The following is a 20803-nucleotide window of genomic DNA, read 5'->3' as shown; positions in this document are numbered from 1 at the left end:
GGACAACAAATAGAAAACCAAGAAGACTTAATACTAAAAAGAAAATCATAACAGAAACAGAAACCTAACACACACTTCCACCATTATGTCAGTCTGGTGATCACGTTTCATCGGAAGCAAAGGGAAACACACCTTTCAGGACTCAACATTACAGATAATACTACAGAATAATCAAGATGTTTTATTTTTGCTTTTTTTTTTAGTAAAAAAGAGATGTACATTTCTGCTTTCTTTCATCAGGAGTAGTTTTGGCCTCGGCACTGATTTTCACCCCATCTGTTTCTTATCATAACATTAGATCTGATTTTAAGTGAGGCTAGTGAGACCTGCAGAGTGTTAAATATTATCCTGGGTTCTCCAGGATGAGTCAGTCTGCTGGACACTCTTAGGAAAGTTCACCACTGGTCCATGTTTTCTCCATTTGTGGATAATGTCTTTCACTGCGATTCACAGACGTCCCAAAGCCTTAGAGATCGCTTTGTAACCATTACAAAGGTGATAGATGCCAGTGCCTTTGTTTGTGAGAATTTCTTTAATTTCTCTACATCTGGCCAGGATTTGTTGGTGTTTTAGGTATTTTTCCTTAACTCATGTGAGAAAGCCTCTATTTAATTTATTTATCTATCATCATTTATTATTTTATTGATTTAGTATGTGTGGCATTCATAAAACATTAAAGCAAAAACACCTCTTAACTCAAATAATTATTTTGATATTATATTATTATCTGGTTTGCATCTGTAAGGAGGCTCATGTATTTTAACTCTAAATTGGTTTTGCAATTATTCAAGACAAATTGGTTTTGCAATTATTCAAGACAAACAAAATGTAGTGTTAAGAAAGAATAACCCTATGCTCACGTCACCTCTCAGTCTGATGCTGGATAAAGTGAACTAATCCAAGCAAGTTCTCCTGTTGATATTAACTCAAACTTTCCCAACAAACTGGCCAAGCTGTGGATTGAAACCTGAGAATTTAAATCTGTGAGTTCATTTAGCTGGACCTGAATTCACACAAACACAGATGTCACCTCTGGACATTCAGATGACCAGAGAAAGAGAAAAACAAATGCCAGGAACATGAACAGTTTACCTTACTTTTCCATAGGTTTTACTCTTTAACTTCTGCTGAAGTAGAATTGATGGTATTTTTCTGAATATACATTGATATTACAGAATGAAAATATTTTTTTTTACTCCTGATGCAGAAAAAGAATCGCCCCAACAACTCCTCTACAAGTGCTTGTACACCTAAAACCTGGTCACAACTGTTTACAATTTTCAAAAAGAAAACAAAAAACTTACAAAAATATTGATTTTTTTGTCTTTTTTTTTTTACCTTCATCACAAAGGTTCAGCTTTGATAAGTTATGTCCATCGTAGACTTCCTCATACATGGAGCCGCTCTCTCTTTCTTCACTTGTGCTCAGATACATGGCTTTGTTTTCCATCCCCTCCTAAACTAAAGAAAAAAAAAAAATTCATAATCATTTAACACACGTTTCAGTACATATAGTTTTTTTGGGTGAAACTTTAAAATACTTCCTACTTCAGATTTGTTACCAATATTCTGATCACAATAACATGACTCTTTACAAAGTGTACAAATGTATTAGATTATCACAGGGTAAACATTAGGCCTTTTTTTAATTATATAACATACAACATAGAGAGGATACTACTGAATAAAACTTCTCTAGATTGAGGATAGAGAGTTAGAAATCTGTGGAATACAACATATATCCCATATTTAGACTATTTAAACATTTCATGTAAAGGTAAACAATTTCTTTGTTGCTCATTTATGAGTATCGTTAATCATGCATGTCTTTCTTCTCTTTTACCTTCTGCACGAGCTAATGCAGTGAATCACAGGCAAAGCTCTGATCATCCCTTCTCAGTTTGACTAATAAATAGCCTTTCAGTCCCACACTGAAAAGTCAAACATAAACAAACAGAAGGAAATCCTTGAGGTGAGAGGACTATGTCTTTCTCTCAACCGGAGTTGAGTGATTTTTCCTTCTTCTACCACAAGGTGTGTTTTAGCCTCTTTCCATCTGCTTGGCTCCTCAGAAGATAAAAAAACCTGAATGAAATTGCATGCTTTAAAGCAAAAGAGAAGGTTGGGTAAAAAGCAAAAAGAAAAATGAGGTGATTTAACTTTCATACCAACATGGAGTGAGGAATGTCTGCTATGACTGCTACCTCTCTGAATATTACATCAGATGAGGCAATGACACTAAGCATTGTGCCAATTTTCCATAACATGGAGGAGTATTTGAACGTTAAAACGGTAACTCAACATGTGTAAAGTAGAAAGCTCTACTCTCTTGAAATCTCATTAGATGATACCTCAACTTTTCATTCATAGTCTATTACTTATCCTGCCTAAACTTGATTTACAGTGACGAAATGTCTTGAACCGTTCCTGAGGAAAATATTGAGATAATGACCTAAAGACATCCATGGAGCTACCTACTACACAGCCAATAGTGATAAATGCACTCAAATGAACAGGAAGAATTATACTTAACAATTACACTGGAGAAAGTTCTCGCAAATTGATGATTTCCTGCGTAAATCCAAAAAACATCAGAAAATATTCTCTCTCTATGAGCAACATTTACAGTATGGTCAATTTAAGTGTATCCTTTTGCACGTTGTTTGATTCATTCATTTTCTAAGCCCACTTCATATTGTGCAGGACATTTGAGAGCTGGTATTCATTCCAGCCACCTCTATGATTTAGTATAAAGCCTGTATTTAAAACTGTAAATCCGGAAAAAAAAGATGCAGCACACTAAAAGTTAAAATTAGTTACAGACATAATTCATTAGCTTCACATGTCGTTACATCTTATAGCATCAAACTGCAGCTGCAAATTTTTAGAACAACTTAAACAAACAGGAAGACTGTCTACAGGAGGCTGATCAAAAGTGTGAAAAGTTGATTAAGTTCTTGATTTCCTGATTTTAACTTTCTCAGTCACTAAATTGTGTTTCTTTTAGCTTTCAGTCTGTCATACTTTGTTTAATCTACTTATTTTCTTTTTTAGTGGACAACAAAAAAAATATTTTATGCATCATAAAAGGATGTTAGTCCGTGAAGTAGCATTTTTTTAATGTTGACTTGTTGACAGCTACTGTTTAACAAACGGTTTAAACTGATTGATAGCACTAATAATACAACATTAAATTATCTTCAAAATTGCTGTTTGGATTAACTTTACAAGATGCAGCTCAATATATTTGAATTTGAATAAATTTTGTATCTATTTTACAAATTTACCTGAAAAAGTGAAATGTATAAATTACCTACATTTAATACAAATACTGAAGAATTAAATAATCTATTCATCTCTGGATTAGAAAATTTGAATATTACATACCAATAACTAAAATTGGATTTTAATAAAGATACTTTATAGATATATTAACATTTACCGTACATAATCTGGTAAATTACTTCTCATAAGTCCAAAAGAAGCCCACTGACACCCTGTAGAAAGTTGAGTGGAGAGGAAAGACAGTGAAAGGAAAAAGTGTGGTAAACAATGGTGCAGAAACAAGATAACTTTGGGATGATTGTCAAAGGTATATTGGAGGATTTTGCCAAATGTTTTAAAAGACCTGCCCTCTCCACTCTAAAAAAAAAAAAAAAATGCACATGCACAGCACTGTACTCGCTCCTTATAGCCTATTAAACAAACGCGAGAACGTGCACAAGCCCATTTCTCCTTGTGCACGCTCTGTTTCTCTGTCTCTGTTTTCATCACTCATACAAGCTTACTTTCCAAAAGAAGATTTACAATTTTTCCACTATGTGGAAAAGACTCGCCACCAGTAAATGAAATGGGTGACAGGGATCCAATTTTTTTAAATGGGACCAAGGCCACTTGGCTATGTGGTCCTAAATCCGATACATATCTAACCTTTTAAATGTGACCAGTGTCTGAATGGTCAGGTCGCGCTTTTTTCATACTAAACATCATTAATACTTAATAAACTACCCTATTCTGCATCTTGCAACATTTAAGCAGGAAGAAAAACAACCCTGGCAGACGACAATGTGTAGAGCAGTCTTTCTTTTTGGTCTTCTTGAAAATTTCCCCATAATGGGACAATAAAGGGACTTTCTATTCTGAAAGATTGGGTTGTTAATGCGCTGGCTCTGGTGGGAAAAGAAAAGAAAGATTGCTAGATACGCTCCAGAACTACCATCCATGTTTACCTCTGTAAGCAGTCTCTCGCTACTTGTGATGTCATTGTGTTCTCTACTGCATGGGTTAGACAGTTAAGCTGTATGAATGCAGTTCATGTGGGAGATCAAATACAAGTCGCATGTATTTGGAAATATGAACAACCACACAAAAACCATTGGATTTCACAAAAATATACATCCTGTCAGTCTGACTGAGCAGGCTAGTGATCACCTACAAATCATAAACATGGTTTTATTAAAACTATTGACCACATAACACTACATATCTCTTCTCTGCGTTTGAGTCAGCCTCTGTTACTATATATACAATTTAGGGATTATCTGAAAGTTTGCATTTGGGGTTTTCAGTAGCAATAAGCAATCAGGAAATGATTGCTCAAGTAAAATGTATGGGTTCTTTTTAATGTCATACAGGCTTTACCTAAGAACCAATCAATTCACTCTGAATAGAGAGCATAACATGTCTCATTAACTGTAGACCATTACAAGCAATGTCTCCAAAGTCAAATTAGTTTAAATGAGTTAGCCTTAGAGTCCTGCCTGTAACTTAAAGCATGAAAACTTTTCAGGGTTTATTTCTCAATATTTCTATTGATGCTTTTGAAAAGTTCTCATAGTATTTTTTTATTGAAGCCTGCTTGGCCTCTAGTTTCCCACGATGTGCACAATCAAAATCAAATACAAGCAAAGTGAAAGGGCACATAAAACAAATAGATAAGAGTAGGGAAAGAAGGGCTGTGTCAGAGATTAAATGAGAGTCAGGAGCTGTGGGTGTGAACCCGCTCTGACTCTGTGAGTGTTTAAGAGAGTGGTTAAAAAGCGCTCAGTCAGGACTTTTTCATTAAAGGGGGATATGGGGGTCAGGTTGACATTTAGACTGAATCTGAGTAAGAATCATCTGTGCTGCTAGGAGATTCCACTAAACACTCCACACCCCTGCAGAAATGGCTGCGGAAAGAGTGTTTGCGTGTGTGCACGTCTGTGTGGACTGATTACCTTCTTTTTTACACCCAGTTCTCTGGGATACAGCCCTAATCGTTTATTTGCTCTCTCGGCCTAAAGAATTGACGGTGGGAAAGCAAAGTAATCTGTGTCTTACTCTCAGCAGCCCTGCAGCTGTGAATCTCTGGTATATTCGCTCACAATTGACGACATCAAGGACGCTACAAAAGAAATATAAAGAATTTTCCAAGAACAGAAAAGTGACATGATACTACAAGATACTATAACTACAACAGGCCAATATAAGCTGACATCTTAAATAAAACATGCAAGAACTGTTATCTACCAAAGTGAATTGGAGATAAATGTATGATCCAAGGACTTTCAAAACTTTGAAAGAGCCCAGCTGAAATCACTCAAAGTGTTTGTTATGACAGCAGCACAAATACGATTGAAATTGATGGCTTCCAATGTCAGCAGTGGTTATCTCCAAAGAAAAGTTTGCAGTTCTCGTCTCCCTCATTAATGCCATCATACAGGAAAAGGTTGTCTGTTATGAATATTGATTTTCAGCTATGAAGAAGAAAGTTTCAACACATTCAAGAATTTTCAGGAAGCACCAGCACTGTCTGTTATAGATGAAGATGTTCAACAATAGAATAGCTACTGGTGCAGGGCTAACGAAACACTGGCAACACGTCAGTGTGATTCCATCTGCAGCTGCAGCAAATCAAAGAGTTCTGTATGCAGAATGAGGGGATTGCTTCTGGACCATGGACGTGTAGGCTAGCATGTAGAGTTTACTTGTAGGCCTCAGTTCATCTGCATACACAATGAGCTGACCCTTTATTTATTTATTAATGCCTTCTGACTGAGAGCTTACATAAAAAACAATGGTAGGTGCAAGTTAGTATATTGAAGCACAAAAACTCTTTTGGACAATGCTCGTCTGGCAAAAAAGGTAACAAAGAAACTTTTTTGGTGAAAAATCTCAGGAAAAACTTCATATCTACAGGAAGTACAACAAAGTAGTGTGTTTAACAAAAGGAAATAGTTTTTAAAACTTATATAATGGTTAGGAGAGAGCAAATTAATATTTTCCAATGCTTTATTTAAATCAGATAATCTTTTGCCTTTAGACAAATACAACTTTTTTTTAAAGAACAACAGCATCAAGGGCTGCAACCTATGACAATTTAAAGCACAAACAATTATATTAATGCTTTTTTTACCGACATGTAGGAAGAATGCAATAGTTGGAATATAAAGATGTCTACAGACAGCTTTAGCAGAACAGTGCATTAAGTTTTTTTAATCTGTTCTACTTATATAGCCTCTCAATGGTCATCAAGTTAGGACTTTCTTACTTGGATCATCAATGTACATGCTTGGGAGAATCTCTAAGGCAGTGTGGCAGACTGATCTTTCAGATGAGAGGCTCCTCTCCCATGGGACTAGTTTAGTTTTAAGCTTTGAAGACTATATTTAAACTTTCCTTTTTGATTATGTTCATACATTTTCTACTATTTCTGTAGGCAGGCTGCTATAAACTTAGACTGCCGGAAGACATACCCACCACTTCGCTACCTACTATCTTTTCAGTGGTTTTCAGCACTTTTAACTGTATTCTCTTCCTTTTTCTATTTTCATGATAGTAACCCATGATAGCTGAGACATCTACTAGTATTACTAGTAGATGTTTGAGTACTAATAGTACTAGTACTCAGTGTGTGAGTGCATGCGTGAATGGGTGAATGACTGAATGTAGTGTAAAGCGCTTTGGTCAAGTCTCCTGACTTGAAAAAGCGCTATCATAAGTACAGGCCATTTACCATAGTAGGCAGCCTACCAAATGAGCTATCGCTACTAATACCTTTGGGATAATTATGCACCTGCTTCACCTATGTTTAACTGTTCCTCTCCACTACACATGAAAAAGCTGTTGCTGAGACTATCACAATAATTTAGACATCATCATGAACAGAAAACTAAACTTTTCTGACATGGAAAGTATTTCTAAATCAGGACTCTTTTTTTTTTTTTATGTTTCTATGTCTGTTCTGTTTTCACAACCTCAGTCAGCCACAGCAGATAGCATTTCACACAGAGCCAGGTTCTAATGGAGGTTTCTTTCTACTGAAGGAGACTTCTCTGCACTGTTGCTTTATGCATTCTATGTGTTTTCAATGAAAGAATCCTGCAAAGTTAGCAACTACATGTACTTAAAAAAATCCAGGTTATTTCCTTTTTCTTTATCAAACAGTCTTGAAATAACTTATGTTGTTCAATTGAGCTTAATAAATAAGCTAAATTGAACTTTAATATATTGTTGCATGTTTTTAAGCTTCAAATGAGTTGCATGCTTTTGACCTGGAGATTCCATTGGTATCTATTTTTTCTAAGCTTGTGAGATAAGTACTGTGGAAAATGAATAACTTCTACCACACACATTTTCTCCAAAGAGCTTGGAAACTGTAAATAGCAGTGACTTCACAAGGCGTTACAGTTGGATGGATCAAAAGAGGGGTGAGGAAATTGACACATAAAACCAGGTCAGCCACTCTTTGACCTCTAAACATGAGAGAACAGAATTGTCTTGTCATTTGTCCCCAACAAACATCCAATTGTGTGCCAGGGCTGCAGATGGCTGTGTGTGTGGTCTATCCTGGGAGCATACGTTATAAGATAACCTAAACAAACATATCCTAGAATGTATGTTTCAAAACTACAAAACTCATCTTACAGTCACGCATGTATTTGAAACACAAAAGCCCTATAAAGAATAATCACTTTACACACATCATGCAAACTATGTTCAGCCATCCATGGACATTAACCCATTTTCTTCCCTTATTAAAGAGACACTTTATCCATGACCGCCTGAATATAAAGAACCAATTTTCTGCTAATGAAGTTCATTGAATGTGGGTTTCCTGTCCTTTGAAGAACAAGGCTATAGTGAAAAAAGTGACAAATCAGCTGTTAAACTTTTAACTTGTCTTGATTCTTAAATACAGCAGAAATCATATGTGTTCAAAGCAGCATGTTGATACAATAGAAAACTGATATTAATTATTTAGCTATAAAAAAAAGCATCAATAGTTGGCACAATTATGAATTATTTATTTTGATGCATTGCCCTTATTTTTCTTCAATTAGTTCTAGAACTACATGTTTATGGTGTAAGAAATTATCCATCATGCATAAGATAAACAAGACATTATGTAAATAAGCAAATATCTCACCTTCTGTCATAGATGTCAAAAAAAGAATACAAATCACAGTTGCGCCTTCCTCATAATTTCCTTTTAACTGTTGCGTCCTCAGGCTTTTACTTTGTTTTCACTGCAGTTTTTAATTAAACCGAGAAAAAGAAAAAAAAAATGCAGCATGAACGCCTACTGTCAGTGTTGCAGAGACTGTCAGTAGTCCTGCAGTGTAGACCGAGCTCGGACATGTGGAATAATAAATCCACAACATCGTCATGTGACCACTACAAACTTCCAGCTGATTATTGCTCTGCTAGTGCAGCTGCCTTAAAATGTGAAGATATAGAACGGCTTCCAGAGACTGTACATGCGCGCCCTCTGTTGGATTCATGCTGGAATTACACTCCATCCAATTATAACTAATGGTGAGTTAAACGTCTCAGCTCCATTAATATTAGGTAAGATCACTATCAAAATAAACTTGCACATAAAAGCACAGTTGTGTACATATTAGTCAGAAGTTGTACATAACAAACATTTGTAAACTCATATTTCAAATCTCATGCAAAACATAAAACATATAGTTTAAATAGTTACAACTTCTATAACTAATGAATACAAATTTCAAGTTTAAATTTGTGCTTTACTCATACATTAACTTCATAAATAATTTAGCCTCCATCAGTCTTTCTCACTCTGATTCTTTCCTGTAAAGAGATCAACTCATACTTACTGTATATGTATTAAAAATAACCATGAGACATGATAACAGAATTTGACAGAAATTGTAATCTTACTCAGCCCAGAGAATTTACTTCAGGTTATAGAAGGCAGGCTTACCAACCAGGTTCACTTCTCATTGAAGTCAGCCCCAAATCACAGTTAAAGAAGCATTTTATATAACTATGTATGCCACATCATTTGCAAATCATCGTTTGAAAATAAGGAGACATCCATTTCTCCAGCCATATCAAAATATTACCCTATGTTCTTAGATCAAGGACACTGCTCTCATTCCATTCCCAAACCTTTGCCACATACATAATGACGATGACTTTCATCACACAATTAGACAAACTGTTTGGAAAAACCTTAGTTTTGACATGTAACAACAGATAATATTAGGGCTTAATAGACTCATACATCATCAATTAAAAATAATCCTAACAATTTCAACAACTAAAAATAAAACTGAATTTACTATCTTTAAAATAGACATTTCTCCCCCAAAATAATCTATCCATAGCCAATGTTTATGGTGGTGCAAAATTAATATCACATGCTGTTTGTTTAGGAGGATTTCCCCCTAAAAGCAGACAACTGGAACCAGCTTCCATGTTTTTTATGGATTTAAAAACACATGATGGCGATTTAAAATCAACAGTTTTCGGACTGTGAGAGGAAGCCAGAGTACCTGGAGAGTACCCACAGATGTATGGGGAGAACTCCACACAGAAAGACCCATGCTCAGCTAAGCTTTATAGCAACCCTACCCTTTAAATTAATAATCAAACCAACTTGGTTTTCCTTTTTAACATACTGTTTAACTACAACTACAAAGAGTAAAAAGTTAAATAATACTCCTCTTTCTTCTGAATGTTACTGTCAATTTAAGTCCCAATGTTCTATTAAAGCTACTGCAGTTGTACTAAGTTTTTTTTTACTAGAATTCTTTTTTTTGCAATTTTACTGTGTAAATTTTTCACATTTTTTCCAGGGTAAGGCAAGGCAGGGCAAGTTATTTGTATTCCAAGTGCTTAACATGAAATAAACAATAAAATAGAAGAAACTTAACTGTGAAAATATCCAATAACTACTGTTCTATCCTATTAAAATAGTAACACGTTTTACTTAAACAGCTGACTCATTTTGTATATGACAGCTATGAGCACAATCAAAAGTTTACCAACATTTTTATCTTTATCAGCAATGTTAAGAATATTGCTAACATCCCCTGAAGGCATCACCAAGGAGTGGGCGGGGCCTAAACATACCTGAGCTAAGACGTACGTCCTTGAGATACGCAGGTCCAGACAGGAGATTCAGTGTCAACAATGAACATACTGGACTGAAGGTAAGTACAGCAACTAACTGAAATATAATCTGTGCAAAAATAGAGTTCAAAAGGAAATATATTGGATCTCAAGTGTCGGGACTACATGTTTAGGGTTCTATTCTTGTAGTTCTTCATTGATAGGTGGTTTACTTTCTGCTGTAGATAGATCCTGCAGGCTGTTTAGAGCTTAGTTACACTATAACTGTTATAGTTTTCATTTCAGCAACAAACACATCTGCAATCACACTGAGTCAGTCTAGAATGCTCCAATCTCCATAGGAACAGAACAAGGGGTGGCTGAACCAAAGTTAATCTATTATGTGGTTGTTTATTGTTCTTGAGTTAGGACTTTAATCAACTTGGAAATGAGATTTAACCTAATCTTATGACCGGGTTGTACTAGAATGTATTTGATTCATTTGTAGTTACCATATTAATCTTGTGTATTGCCTTGAAATGCTATTTGTTGTGGATAACTGTCAAGATAAAACTGCTTTAGGTTCAGCTCTCTAGAAAGGTTGGACTTTTTGTGCAAACAGTGACTGGAATCTACTGGCAATGATTCATGTGACCTTGACTAACTCCACAATTCCAGTTGAAGAGAATCAAACAAGAGCATAATTCTTCAAACACCATGATTTATCATGGTTTTATTACTTTGTTTTATGTACCTCCACAGGGCTCTGTTAAATCAAATCAACATCAATATGACATCAAACGCTGATATCAAATTGTCATCATAATTGTAGTCAAAAGCATAAATCAACTTGACATCACTCCTTTAAAATCAATTTGATGTATGTCAATGATTTAATTGATGCCATTTCGACATTACCCTCGGTATCAAACGTCGTTGAGATTTTACTCAAATAATTATATTAATGTTATCTTGACATCATACCTTTGCAAATTAATAATTTCTCTGTTTTAAAGATTATTTTAGGCTGTAGTGGCCTTTTGTTGTTAAGAAAAAAGTGGGAAACAGCAAGGGTTATCAGGACAGGACTCGAACCTTTGAAAGATCAAAGCCTGTCGACATGGCTGGTGCCCCTAACTCCTGCACCAAACTCGTACTTTTTGTGTGAGCATGCCATAAGGAAATGATCAAAGCAATATGGCAATTTTAGAATACAAAACTCAGTGTAGATTATGTCAAACAGATTACTAGAACTATAGACAATACAATTTATAGAATTGCTATTTTAAAGGTATACGGAACACTGTAGAAATTGAAAGATCTTGTACACTGTCATGTATTTTAAACAGAATTGGCTTCATTTAGCTCATTTCAATCTCACAGGATCATCAGTTTTTAATCCTTATGAGGATCCTGTGAGACTGCATATTCCTCTAGGTCAGGAGTCTGCATCCTTTTCTATCCAAAGAGCCATTTAAGTCTTCACTCCAGCTAAGTAAAAGGTATTAGAGCAACAAATGTTATCATGTTCTTGAAAAAGACAACATAATTTTGGATGAATATCTACTTTAGAAAAAATATTTTCATTTTTAACAATCCACTAACATTTTTCCAAAAAATAATTTTTTTTGCAAAAAAAACCCCAAGAAAGATTGGAGCCCTTTTCTTCCGTGGGATTCAAATGTGATTAGGAAATCGCATTATTTTGAACCTCACAGAAAAACAACAACTAAAAAAAAAACAGATAAAAACATCACTGGTACTTTTTGGGTCATTCTCTTGCACATATGCAGAGCAATTATTTAATGAAAACTTTAGATATTTTTGCTAAAATCTGCACTATTTTTTTTTTTTTTTTAATAAAAGACAATAATTGATTCTTTATTATTTCTTAGCCAGTAAGCAAAAGCTACTGCAGAAGCTTTTGATGGAGCCACTGGTTGCAGACCTCAGATCTAAGTAAATAAAGCAAAGTCTAATGCAGTAATCAATGGATATTTTTAGATTGCTTTGTTTGAAGATATACATAAATTGGATCTTAAAAGATTGATCTCAAGTTGCTTTACGTTTTTGACTAGAATTTTCAGGACAAATTTATATCAGTAATGGATGTCTTGTTGAATTAACATGTTTTGTTTTTGCCTAAAACATAGACCAAAATTTTTAAACCATGAGCAATAGGTTTTGCTCTTGGGTTCTTGAAGCCATTCTGTGAAAGCATTGTCTCATATAAATTGGGAAATGTTAAATGTGCTTTTAAAAAATGTAGCAGAGCCTGTTTTAATTATTGAGATTATTCTATTCTGACTGCCTAACCCTAAGCACAGGCACGGACATGATTCAGAGTTTTTTGTATATGTGCTGCTCAACCGGTTCCTGTCATACAATCCTGCAGCACTTTCCGTTCAGCATCTATGAGTATGTTTCCTTTGGTCTCTTCATCAACCTTTGAGGATAATCCACTGCTTGGTAACATTATTTGGCCACTGATTCAGAAATGGACTGCTATAACAGCTATTTTTAGTGTTAATTAAAGGGACTTTAAATTCTAAAAGTTGTGTACTTTCTTCCGTATAAGAATAGTTTGAATCGAATGGCAAATTCTGAACTTTCCAATAAAAGATAATATGCACAATTTAGCTTTATTTTCCCCCTTTAGTAAGGCTATGCGTCTTGAAGGTGTCACTGCTTCAAGAAACCACAAGGTGGCGGTGTTGCATCTTTGATTCACTTTATCTCTGATTAATTTTATTTTCAGATTTAATCTGCAGGCTGCATTTTGAAATATGTGCGAGAAAGAGGGGGCAGCTGCTTTAGCTTCAGGACACAAATGTTGTTTTCAAACTTATTCTGAGTTAAGAATATTTCCTGCCAGACCTTCGACCTCCTGCTGGGTTCTGGCAAATTGACTTGCTAGAGGAAATGCATTCTGGTATCCTTCAGAAATCAGCAGGCAAGAAAGCCTGCATGAGAGTGGAGTAAGGAAAGACTCTTCAGCCTCTGTATGTTAAGTATGTCATGTTTAAACATATGGTGCTGTGAAGAGGTACCCCCCTCCTCTTACAGATTTATTTTGCTTTGGCTCTCCTGTCACATTTTGATTCTTTAGATTATAAATGAATTTTTATGATATGCAGATATTACCTGAGTAAATATATATTTTTAAAATTGACATCAAGCATTTGCAGCAAGTTTTAATTTGAGTTTTTACATAACGTTTGAGGATTTTGGTCAACTTAGCTTTACTTATTTTCTAGGATGAATGGCCTGTTAACAGTCATGCTACAGCCAGATTTATCTTTAGACTTTGACTTGACCAATGACTTTGATTTTTACTTTAAAATTCTCCTATTAATGCCATTTTTGCTAACTCTCCCTTTTAGTTAAGTCCTTAAAACAGACCCCACTATCAAATGAGGTCTGCAGTAATTAAGATGATTTCCTTGATTCATTTTTGCCCTCCTGTGGGGCTTTTTGATGGTTTCTTGGAGCAATATTTGTGAACCAACAACCCTGTCTCTCTTCCGGCCTTAAAAAAAAAAAAAAAAAAATACATGTAATACATTTTTACACTCCAGTGTATTTAATTTCTTTATGATGAGCATTATTGGTATGGGAATTAGTGTTTTTTTATTATTATTATTATTATTATTATTTTTATTTTTTTTTTAGCTTATTTCATGTTTTCCTATGATATTTTATAAAGTGATTCTTGATTTTGAATGAATTAATGAATTAAGTGGCCACTCACAGTTAATTCACCATTTAACAAGTAACTAAAAATGCATTAAATCCCTTCTTTCCTTTATAAATAAAATCAGCAAAACTATTTTTTTTTTATGCAACCAGTTCTTGTTTGTCTAATTTTAAAATAAAGAAGAAAATGTAATTATTGTTCCCTGTATTGGTGTAGATAAAGCAAAAGGCAGTTGAGTTGCGCAGGAATTATTATTATTTTTTTTTACATATTACATTTGTTTACAAGTCCTGGTTCAGTAGCTAAATCTAAATTAAAGTGCTTCTAGCAAATAAGACAAGCTATATATACAGTCGGTTTATGTCTCCATAAAAAAACAGAGCCAATGGGCCCTGTATAGTAAAAGAAATGCTGTCCTCAGGCATAACAGCAGTATTATAGACCACCATAGGATTTCCTTTACCCTCAGCTCAGCCCCACTTTGAGGGTTAACTTGTCTCCATCTCTTTGCCTCAGTCACTTTCTGCATATCAGTTACTCCATTGGGAGCTTGTTATTGTCTCAGCCAATCATATCTCCTCCTTAATTAACTCAGGAAATTGTGTTCCTATATTTACAACTATAATAACCCGCCTGCCTTGCTGAAAAGGTCACATCAACAGTTTAGCAGTCTTTTTTTCTTTACCCTATAGCCCCGTAGTCCAGAGGGAGAAACTGTAAGAAAAGCCCAAACCCGAGGAGCCTATAAAAATGATAAAAAGAAACAGAAGTGTTTTTTGACCTCTCAATGTCAGAACTGGCTGATTTCACTTTTCTGTACTGGGATTCAGCTCAGTTATTCACCAAAATGTTCAGGAGGTTGTCAGCTTAATCACTGGAAAATAGGCTTTCGAGAAAGAAGTACTGTTACAGAGTGCCGTTTCCTCAAACCACAGACAAACATTTTCACAGCAGTGGCAGCTGAAACCCTGAGAGCAGATTGTCTGGTGACAGACAGGGTTCATAGTCTCAGATAGGGTTGCAATCTTTACCATCACCTTGCTTTTTATAGAACCAAACATATGTTATAGGGCAGGGGTCACCAACATGGTGCCCGCGGGCACCAAGGGGCCCTCAAGGACCACAAGGGGTGCCCTTAGAGTCTTCTGAAAATAGAACAACTCAACAGTGAGCTACGTTTGTATTTTCACTGTATTCTGTTGCTCTTCTTTTTTTAATAGGGTTATAGAACATTTCATCATTTAATCATTTATGGCATTTAAGCATTTATAGAGATTTCAAAATGAAAATGTCTAAGAGAAAATTATAAATTTAAAGAAATGATAATGATATGTTTATGATGTATGAAGTTTAGGTGAAAGTTGACCGTTGCAATTCATAGGTCAGTACCCCTGAATTAGCCCTCAACTGTAAAACGGTTGGTGATCATTGTTATAGGGAGACATACCAGTAGCTGACTGGAGGGCATATTTCTTCCTTCTGGTCTGGATCTCCCAGAATAAACTTGAAGGTGTTCCTCAGTAAACGGATCAGTGTAAAGAGTTTTTCTCCCTCCTGGATCTGCCAAACTGGATCTAAGATCATCGAGGCCTTGTTGTGTGTTCTTTCAGTAACCTCAGAGTAGATTACTAAATTAAAATCCTTGAGTGCATTTGGATGATAATAAATCCTGGAAATGTAACATTCAAAATCTGAATGTGAATCTAAAGTTTTAGGTTATAAGAAAAAAAAATTCATTACAAAAAAAAGTCATTACTTATTGTGTAAAAAGCTGTTTGCCTTCTTATTTTGTGGGTGTTATTTTTCACGTAAAAAATTTTCAGTTTAATGTCCTTAAGTTAACCTGAGAAAATACTAAACAGGCTTTAGAATGACAAAAGGAGATAAGATTTAAGGTGAAAAAAGCTATTAAAACCAACCTGGCTGTGTGTGGAAATCAGTCAACCAAGTAGTTATATTATGACTTAATTCTCCCCTCTTCATGTCAAACCATCTAAAAACACATTTCAACCTGAAAAAGTCACAAACAGAGGTAAGGCAGAGGCAATATTTAGAAAATGTTTTAACATTTTGGCGCTCAGGCCTCAGTGGGGTACATTAACAATGGATTTGTATCACACTGGATGAGAACAGGGATCAGGCCCCCCTACGCCTGAAACTGGAATGGAGGAGGACTGAATCAGGGTCATCAGAATCAAAGTTTGTAATACAATCCAATACAAATGCTTGTTGGTAGCAGGTTGAGCTGTTGATTAGTTTGTGTATCTTTTTACTTAATAAATTAAATCATCATTTCAAAACTGCTTTTTATTACTTTTATTCAGGTTGTTTTTGTTGGCTGCATTTTTTGTTGATCTAATTCAGCCATGTACAGTGTATGACAAAAAAGCAAAAAACAGGAATGTTGAATGTTTTATCAAATCACTGTAGCTATAAACAAACATATAATCCATATGCTATTTTATTATCAAACAGCAAAACTACTGTGGACATTTTCTGTCCTAAATCCTTACTTTTTAATAAAAACAAACAAAGAAAGAAAAAAAGCATTTAGCAGACGTACAGTGATGTTTCATCAAATAAAGGAAAGACATTTCTGGCAGTTTATACAGTTTGTTAAGGAGAGAAATATACAGTAACTTCATTTAATGTGTACTGTGACACCATTGACACCAAAGGCTGTGTAAAAAGATTTAATGAGCAAAATCTGGGTTGGATAATGTAACAAATACAGTGATTTTCAACTCAAAGGTTGCCAATTTCCTGCAAATTGACAATTGATTTTTTTTCTTCTTCTGGTAATATAGTAAGGCAACATAATGGAGCAGACGCTAAAATGAATGACAGTGAGCTAATTTGAATATTATACAATTAAATAAGAAAATTCACCTGAAGTAGTTGGACATGTTAAGATGCCTCCCTTTTTTTTTTTTGGTGTTTTTTCTTATTGGGAGGAGACACTGTGTCGGAAGCCGAGCTTGCTTTCGGGTCTCCGTATCCCCACTGATTTAAGAACGCCTTCCAGTTCCGGTGGAGGAACTTGGGACAGTTGCTTAAGAATAGAAACAAATAAGGCTAATGTCTTTGGCCGATATTAACATTTTCTTCTTGTATCAGTATCAGCTAATGCATTGGCTAATTCATTATTTTTTTTTTTTTTTTATTTGTTTTTTTTTATCATTGTGTCATTTTTATCTTGCAAAAGGAGAGAGAAAAGCAGTATCAGCCTAATGAATTGGCCCCTAAAAATCGGCAGGGATCAGTTGGTCTGAAAATAAACTGTATCAATATAAACCTTACAGTAAAATAACCTGTGTTGGATGATCTCAGCTTAAGAAACACAAAGTTTAAGCTTCTGTCATTTACTTGTAATCACTGCAGCCCGATCTTTGATATGTAAACAAATATGTCTGGATCAGCATCTAATTGTGAAGCTCCTTCATGTTTGTTTTTCAGGGTGTTACTGAGGTAGCTCAGGCAAAATGAGCCAATCACCGCAAGTATCCTCCTGGTCTGTGGAGGAGGTGTTGGAATGGATTCAGGCACAGCACCCACAACACATCAAAACACTCTATAAAGGGATCATCAAACATGACATATCAGGTTGAACCAATCACAATTTCTCTCACATTTTCTAAATATCAATCGATTGTTTTGTTTACTTGAAATGTTTGCAACTTGATAAATTTAATTCCAAGCTCCAAAGTGTTTTGGTGAAGTTTACTGGTTTAAATATATATATGTTTTAAAAATACATTTGCAGGCCGAGCTTTGCTGAGACTGAAGGAGCGTCACCTGGGGCTTCTAGGGATGGAGGATGACGACCAGCAGCAGGAAATATTGCAGGACCTTCTGCTTCTCAGAGTTCAGGAAGAAATCAATGAACTCAATGACATCTGCTTTGGTAAATATACCAACTGACTTTAGCTCCAGGTTGTGGCTGAGCGGCAAACTGATACTATACAGTCAGGAAAAATCAACTCTGCTGTCAGCAATAAAATTGATTTTATTTATTTTAATATATAAAGAAATGCACCATGAAAAAAAAAAATATATATATAATGGTTTATTTTACTCAGAGCAAGAAAAACATGTTTCTTTTACAAAGTAAGATAAGTAAACTTAGACTTTATTTGCTCTCTTGTCTCCTCACCAGACTGTTTTTCTTCATAATGGACGGCCAAACGACCAAAAGATACCCAGCTGTTTTTTTTTATTTTATTTCCCGTCTATCCATTCATCTGTGTGTCTGAGATTGAAAGGAGTGATGGAAATAACAGGAGAAGGTGAATAGAAAGGGGGATCGATGGGGAAGAGAAGAGAAAAAGAAACCCATTTCCTGTGTGAAATTTGACCAGCGCAGATGGATGAGATTAGTTTTTGTCTGGTTGTCTCTTTTTGATCCTTATTGTTCATTTGTCTCTGTCTTTGTCCTCTTTCTGTATTCCGTTTAGCCATACCAATATCAAATATACTGCAACAGAATTTAAATTAAAGAAGTGATTTTTTTTTTTTTTTTACCAGAATGCCCCTGTGATCTTTATTTAGAACTAATCACAGGGATTTCTGAAAAGGTTTGGGATTTGATGCAGTTATTCTTTTATTATTATTTGTTATTCTCCAGGTCTAGAAAAGGACAGAAAAAAAATTTAAAAAATTTTCTTGAAGCTTTTCTTCTTTTCTTGTTAATCTGTTTGCTTCGTAAAGTTCCATCCATCCATCCATCCATCCATCCATCCATCCATCCATCCATCCATCCATACATACATACATCCATCCATACATACATCCATACAACAACAATATAATGTTATTTATTTTTCTGAAGACAAATATAATTACTGTATCTCTCTTTAATTTAATGGTGGGTGCAGAAAAAAGATAACAGCCTTTTTAATATTAAAGGTTTTAATTCAATCAAATTTTAAGACTCTCTTTTGTCAAAAAAAAAAAAAAAATAAAAAATCAGAAAATGCAAATGGTAGAAACTATTCTTTATAAACTATTCTTTAGGAGACCCATATGCTTGATTGAGGAAAACGAGCCAAATGCATGCTGTGACAGCATCACCTCTGAGAACTATTTTAAAGTCAGAAGATTTTCCTTCAAAGTAGACTTTGATACTCATCATTGAATCAGCAGGACTGCTGAGAAACAGGGCTATATATTTTTATTCTGCCATAAAGCCTGAGCGCACAAGCTTATCTCCTTTCTGTCTGGGATGGTGTTGGTTTGTGATAATGTGTTTTAATAAAATCAAAGCAAAGCCTGAAAATATTTCAGAGATGTGGACGGTTTGATCTCTTAGATTGTATGACAGTTGTCTCTCTAAACTCACAGCCAGATGAAGAAGTTTATTTGGCTTCAAGAAGATAAAAGTGAAGAAGCTTTGAAGTTGGAATATCTGGGTTTTTATTTTAATGCTGTTAAAGCATTTAGGATTTTGCCTCTGGAAACAGCTTATTTTAATTGGTCTAAAAAATACTTAAACATGTATCTGTTAAATCTAATGCTTATGACATGAAATGGTTTCTTTTTTTAAATATACTGGAAGGTTGGTTTCAGACGGCATATCCTAGCTGATCTAACGAACAGATTTAACACATGGGTTGATTTATTAAGTTAGAAACTTTATAAAACTGGTTTGCTGGTTGCTTTTCTCTCCAATTCCAATGCAAGATGAAATGCAGGATCCATAGCATTTTAGTTTATCAATCATTTTGAATAAATATTGATTTTACTTTTAGCTAATATAGGGAGACAAACAGAAGATGTTTTACATCTTTTATTTCAAGTGGTTTTTACAATGTTCAGTAATCTTTTGAATTTATAGAATGCCTTACCTAAAGATAAGGGTCGAACAGTGTAATACTGACATCAATCATTATTGTGTGTAAAATGTTTCTAAACACTTCTTTTGCCAGTTAAATACAAGTGCAGCTTTTGCAACATAAACTTGGCTGTAAGCTTTCTTCCTAATCATCCATCATTTTGGATGCTGGAGTGTAATCATGAATCATTTGTGTGTTGCAGAGATGCTTTTACAGCTGCAGCTCCATGCCTCATAAATACCAAGAGTTTCCATTATAACTCAGATTTTTTGCCTAGTTTGAAATATCCTCAGGGATAGGCCATTCTTAAAGATCTACTGCTAAAGTTAAAGGTTGTATTAATGAAAACATATTAATGCAGACTTGTGTGCACCGTTAAATAAAGAGTCATATGAGTTGAGGACAGTTCATAAAAGTATGTAATAAAATGTAATCCAATTACATTGGTCATATCTCATCCAGATGATAGTCGAGTTAGAAAACCAGAGTTATACTTTAAAGCGTTTAGCTAGAGTTCACATACTAGAAGACACAGAAAACTTTGCCGAAAAGTGAAAGTATTAATAAGGATGTTTACTCACAAATCCATCAACTCTACATCAACATCTGAAGAGTCTAATTGAACACCAATGTTTCCAATGCTATTTAAGTCTAATTCCTCTTATAACCGAATACTTGTTTGCATTTAATTTTAACAACTCCATTTGGAAGTGCTAATTGGCTTAGCCTACTACTACCTTGTTTAGCTCATGTGCACTTGGGCAGTATTGGACCTCTGTTGTTGTTGTAAATATTCATTAAGGCCTTTATTAACTACCATAACAAACTAAATAAAAAAAAGCATAAAATATTAGGGATGCACGATATTGGGATTTTAGCTGATATCCGATATGCCGATATTTTAAAACTCATGTAGCCGATAAACGATATC

At 34.8% G+C, this 20803-nt stretch overlaps 1 protein-coding gene and 1 long non-coding RNA gene across 3 annotated transcripts in view; one reads left to right on the top strand and one right to left on the bottom strand.

The window, feature by feature from the left end:
• The window catches only part of scara5 (scavenger receptor class A member 5), an 84933-nt gene extending 76311 nt beyond the window's left edge, over positions 1 to 8622 (bottom strand). Inside the window, exons 1-2 of one of the 2 annotated variants that reach the window (XM_015371769.1) lie at positions 8408 to 8622; positions 1339 to 1461 (exon numbers count right to left, since the gene is read on the bottom strand). In XM_015371769.1, the coding sequence (XP_015227255.1) occupies positions 1339 to 1450 (112 nt within the window). In that variant the 5' untranslated portion in view covers positions 1451 to 1461; positions 8408 to 8622. The remainder of the gene's footprint in view (positions 1 to 1338; positions 1462 to 8407) is intronic. The other variant, XM_015371770.1, reaches the window with a different exon arrangement.
• Positions 8623 to 10353: 1731 nt separating this feature from the next.
• LOC107082840 lies at positions 10354 to 18733 on the top strand. The gene is made up of 4 exons (XR_001481155.1): positions 10354 to 10445; positions 17498 to 17644; positions 17805 to 17945; positions 18198 to 18733. It is a non-coding gene; the product is annotated as an uncharacterized LOC107082840 (long non-coding RNA).
• Positions 18734 to 20803: the final 2070 nt, after the last annotated feature.

Source organism: Cyprinodon variegatus, unplaced genomic scaffold, assembly GCF_000732505.1.
Source record: "Cyprinodon variegatus isolate N-32 unplaced genomic scaffold, C_variegatus-1.0 Scaffold64, whole genome shotgun sequence".
NCBI lineage: Eukaryota > Metazoa > Chordata > Actinopteri > Cyprinodontiformes > Cyprinodontidae > Cyprinodon > Cyprinodon variegatus.
Note: the sequence above shows the minus strand (reverse complement) of the source record. Positions and strands in the feature narration are given on the sequence as shown.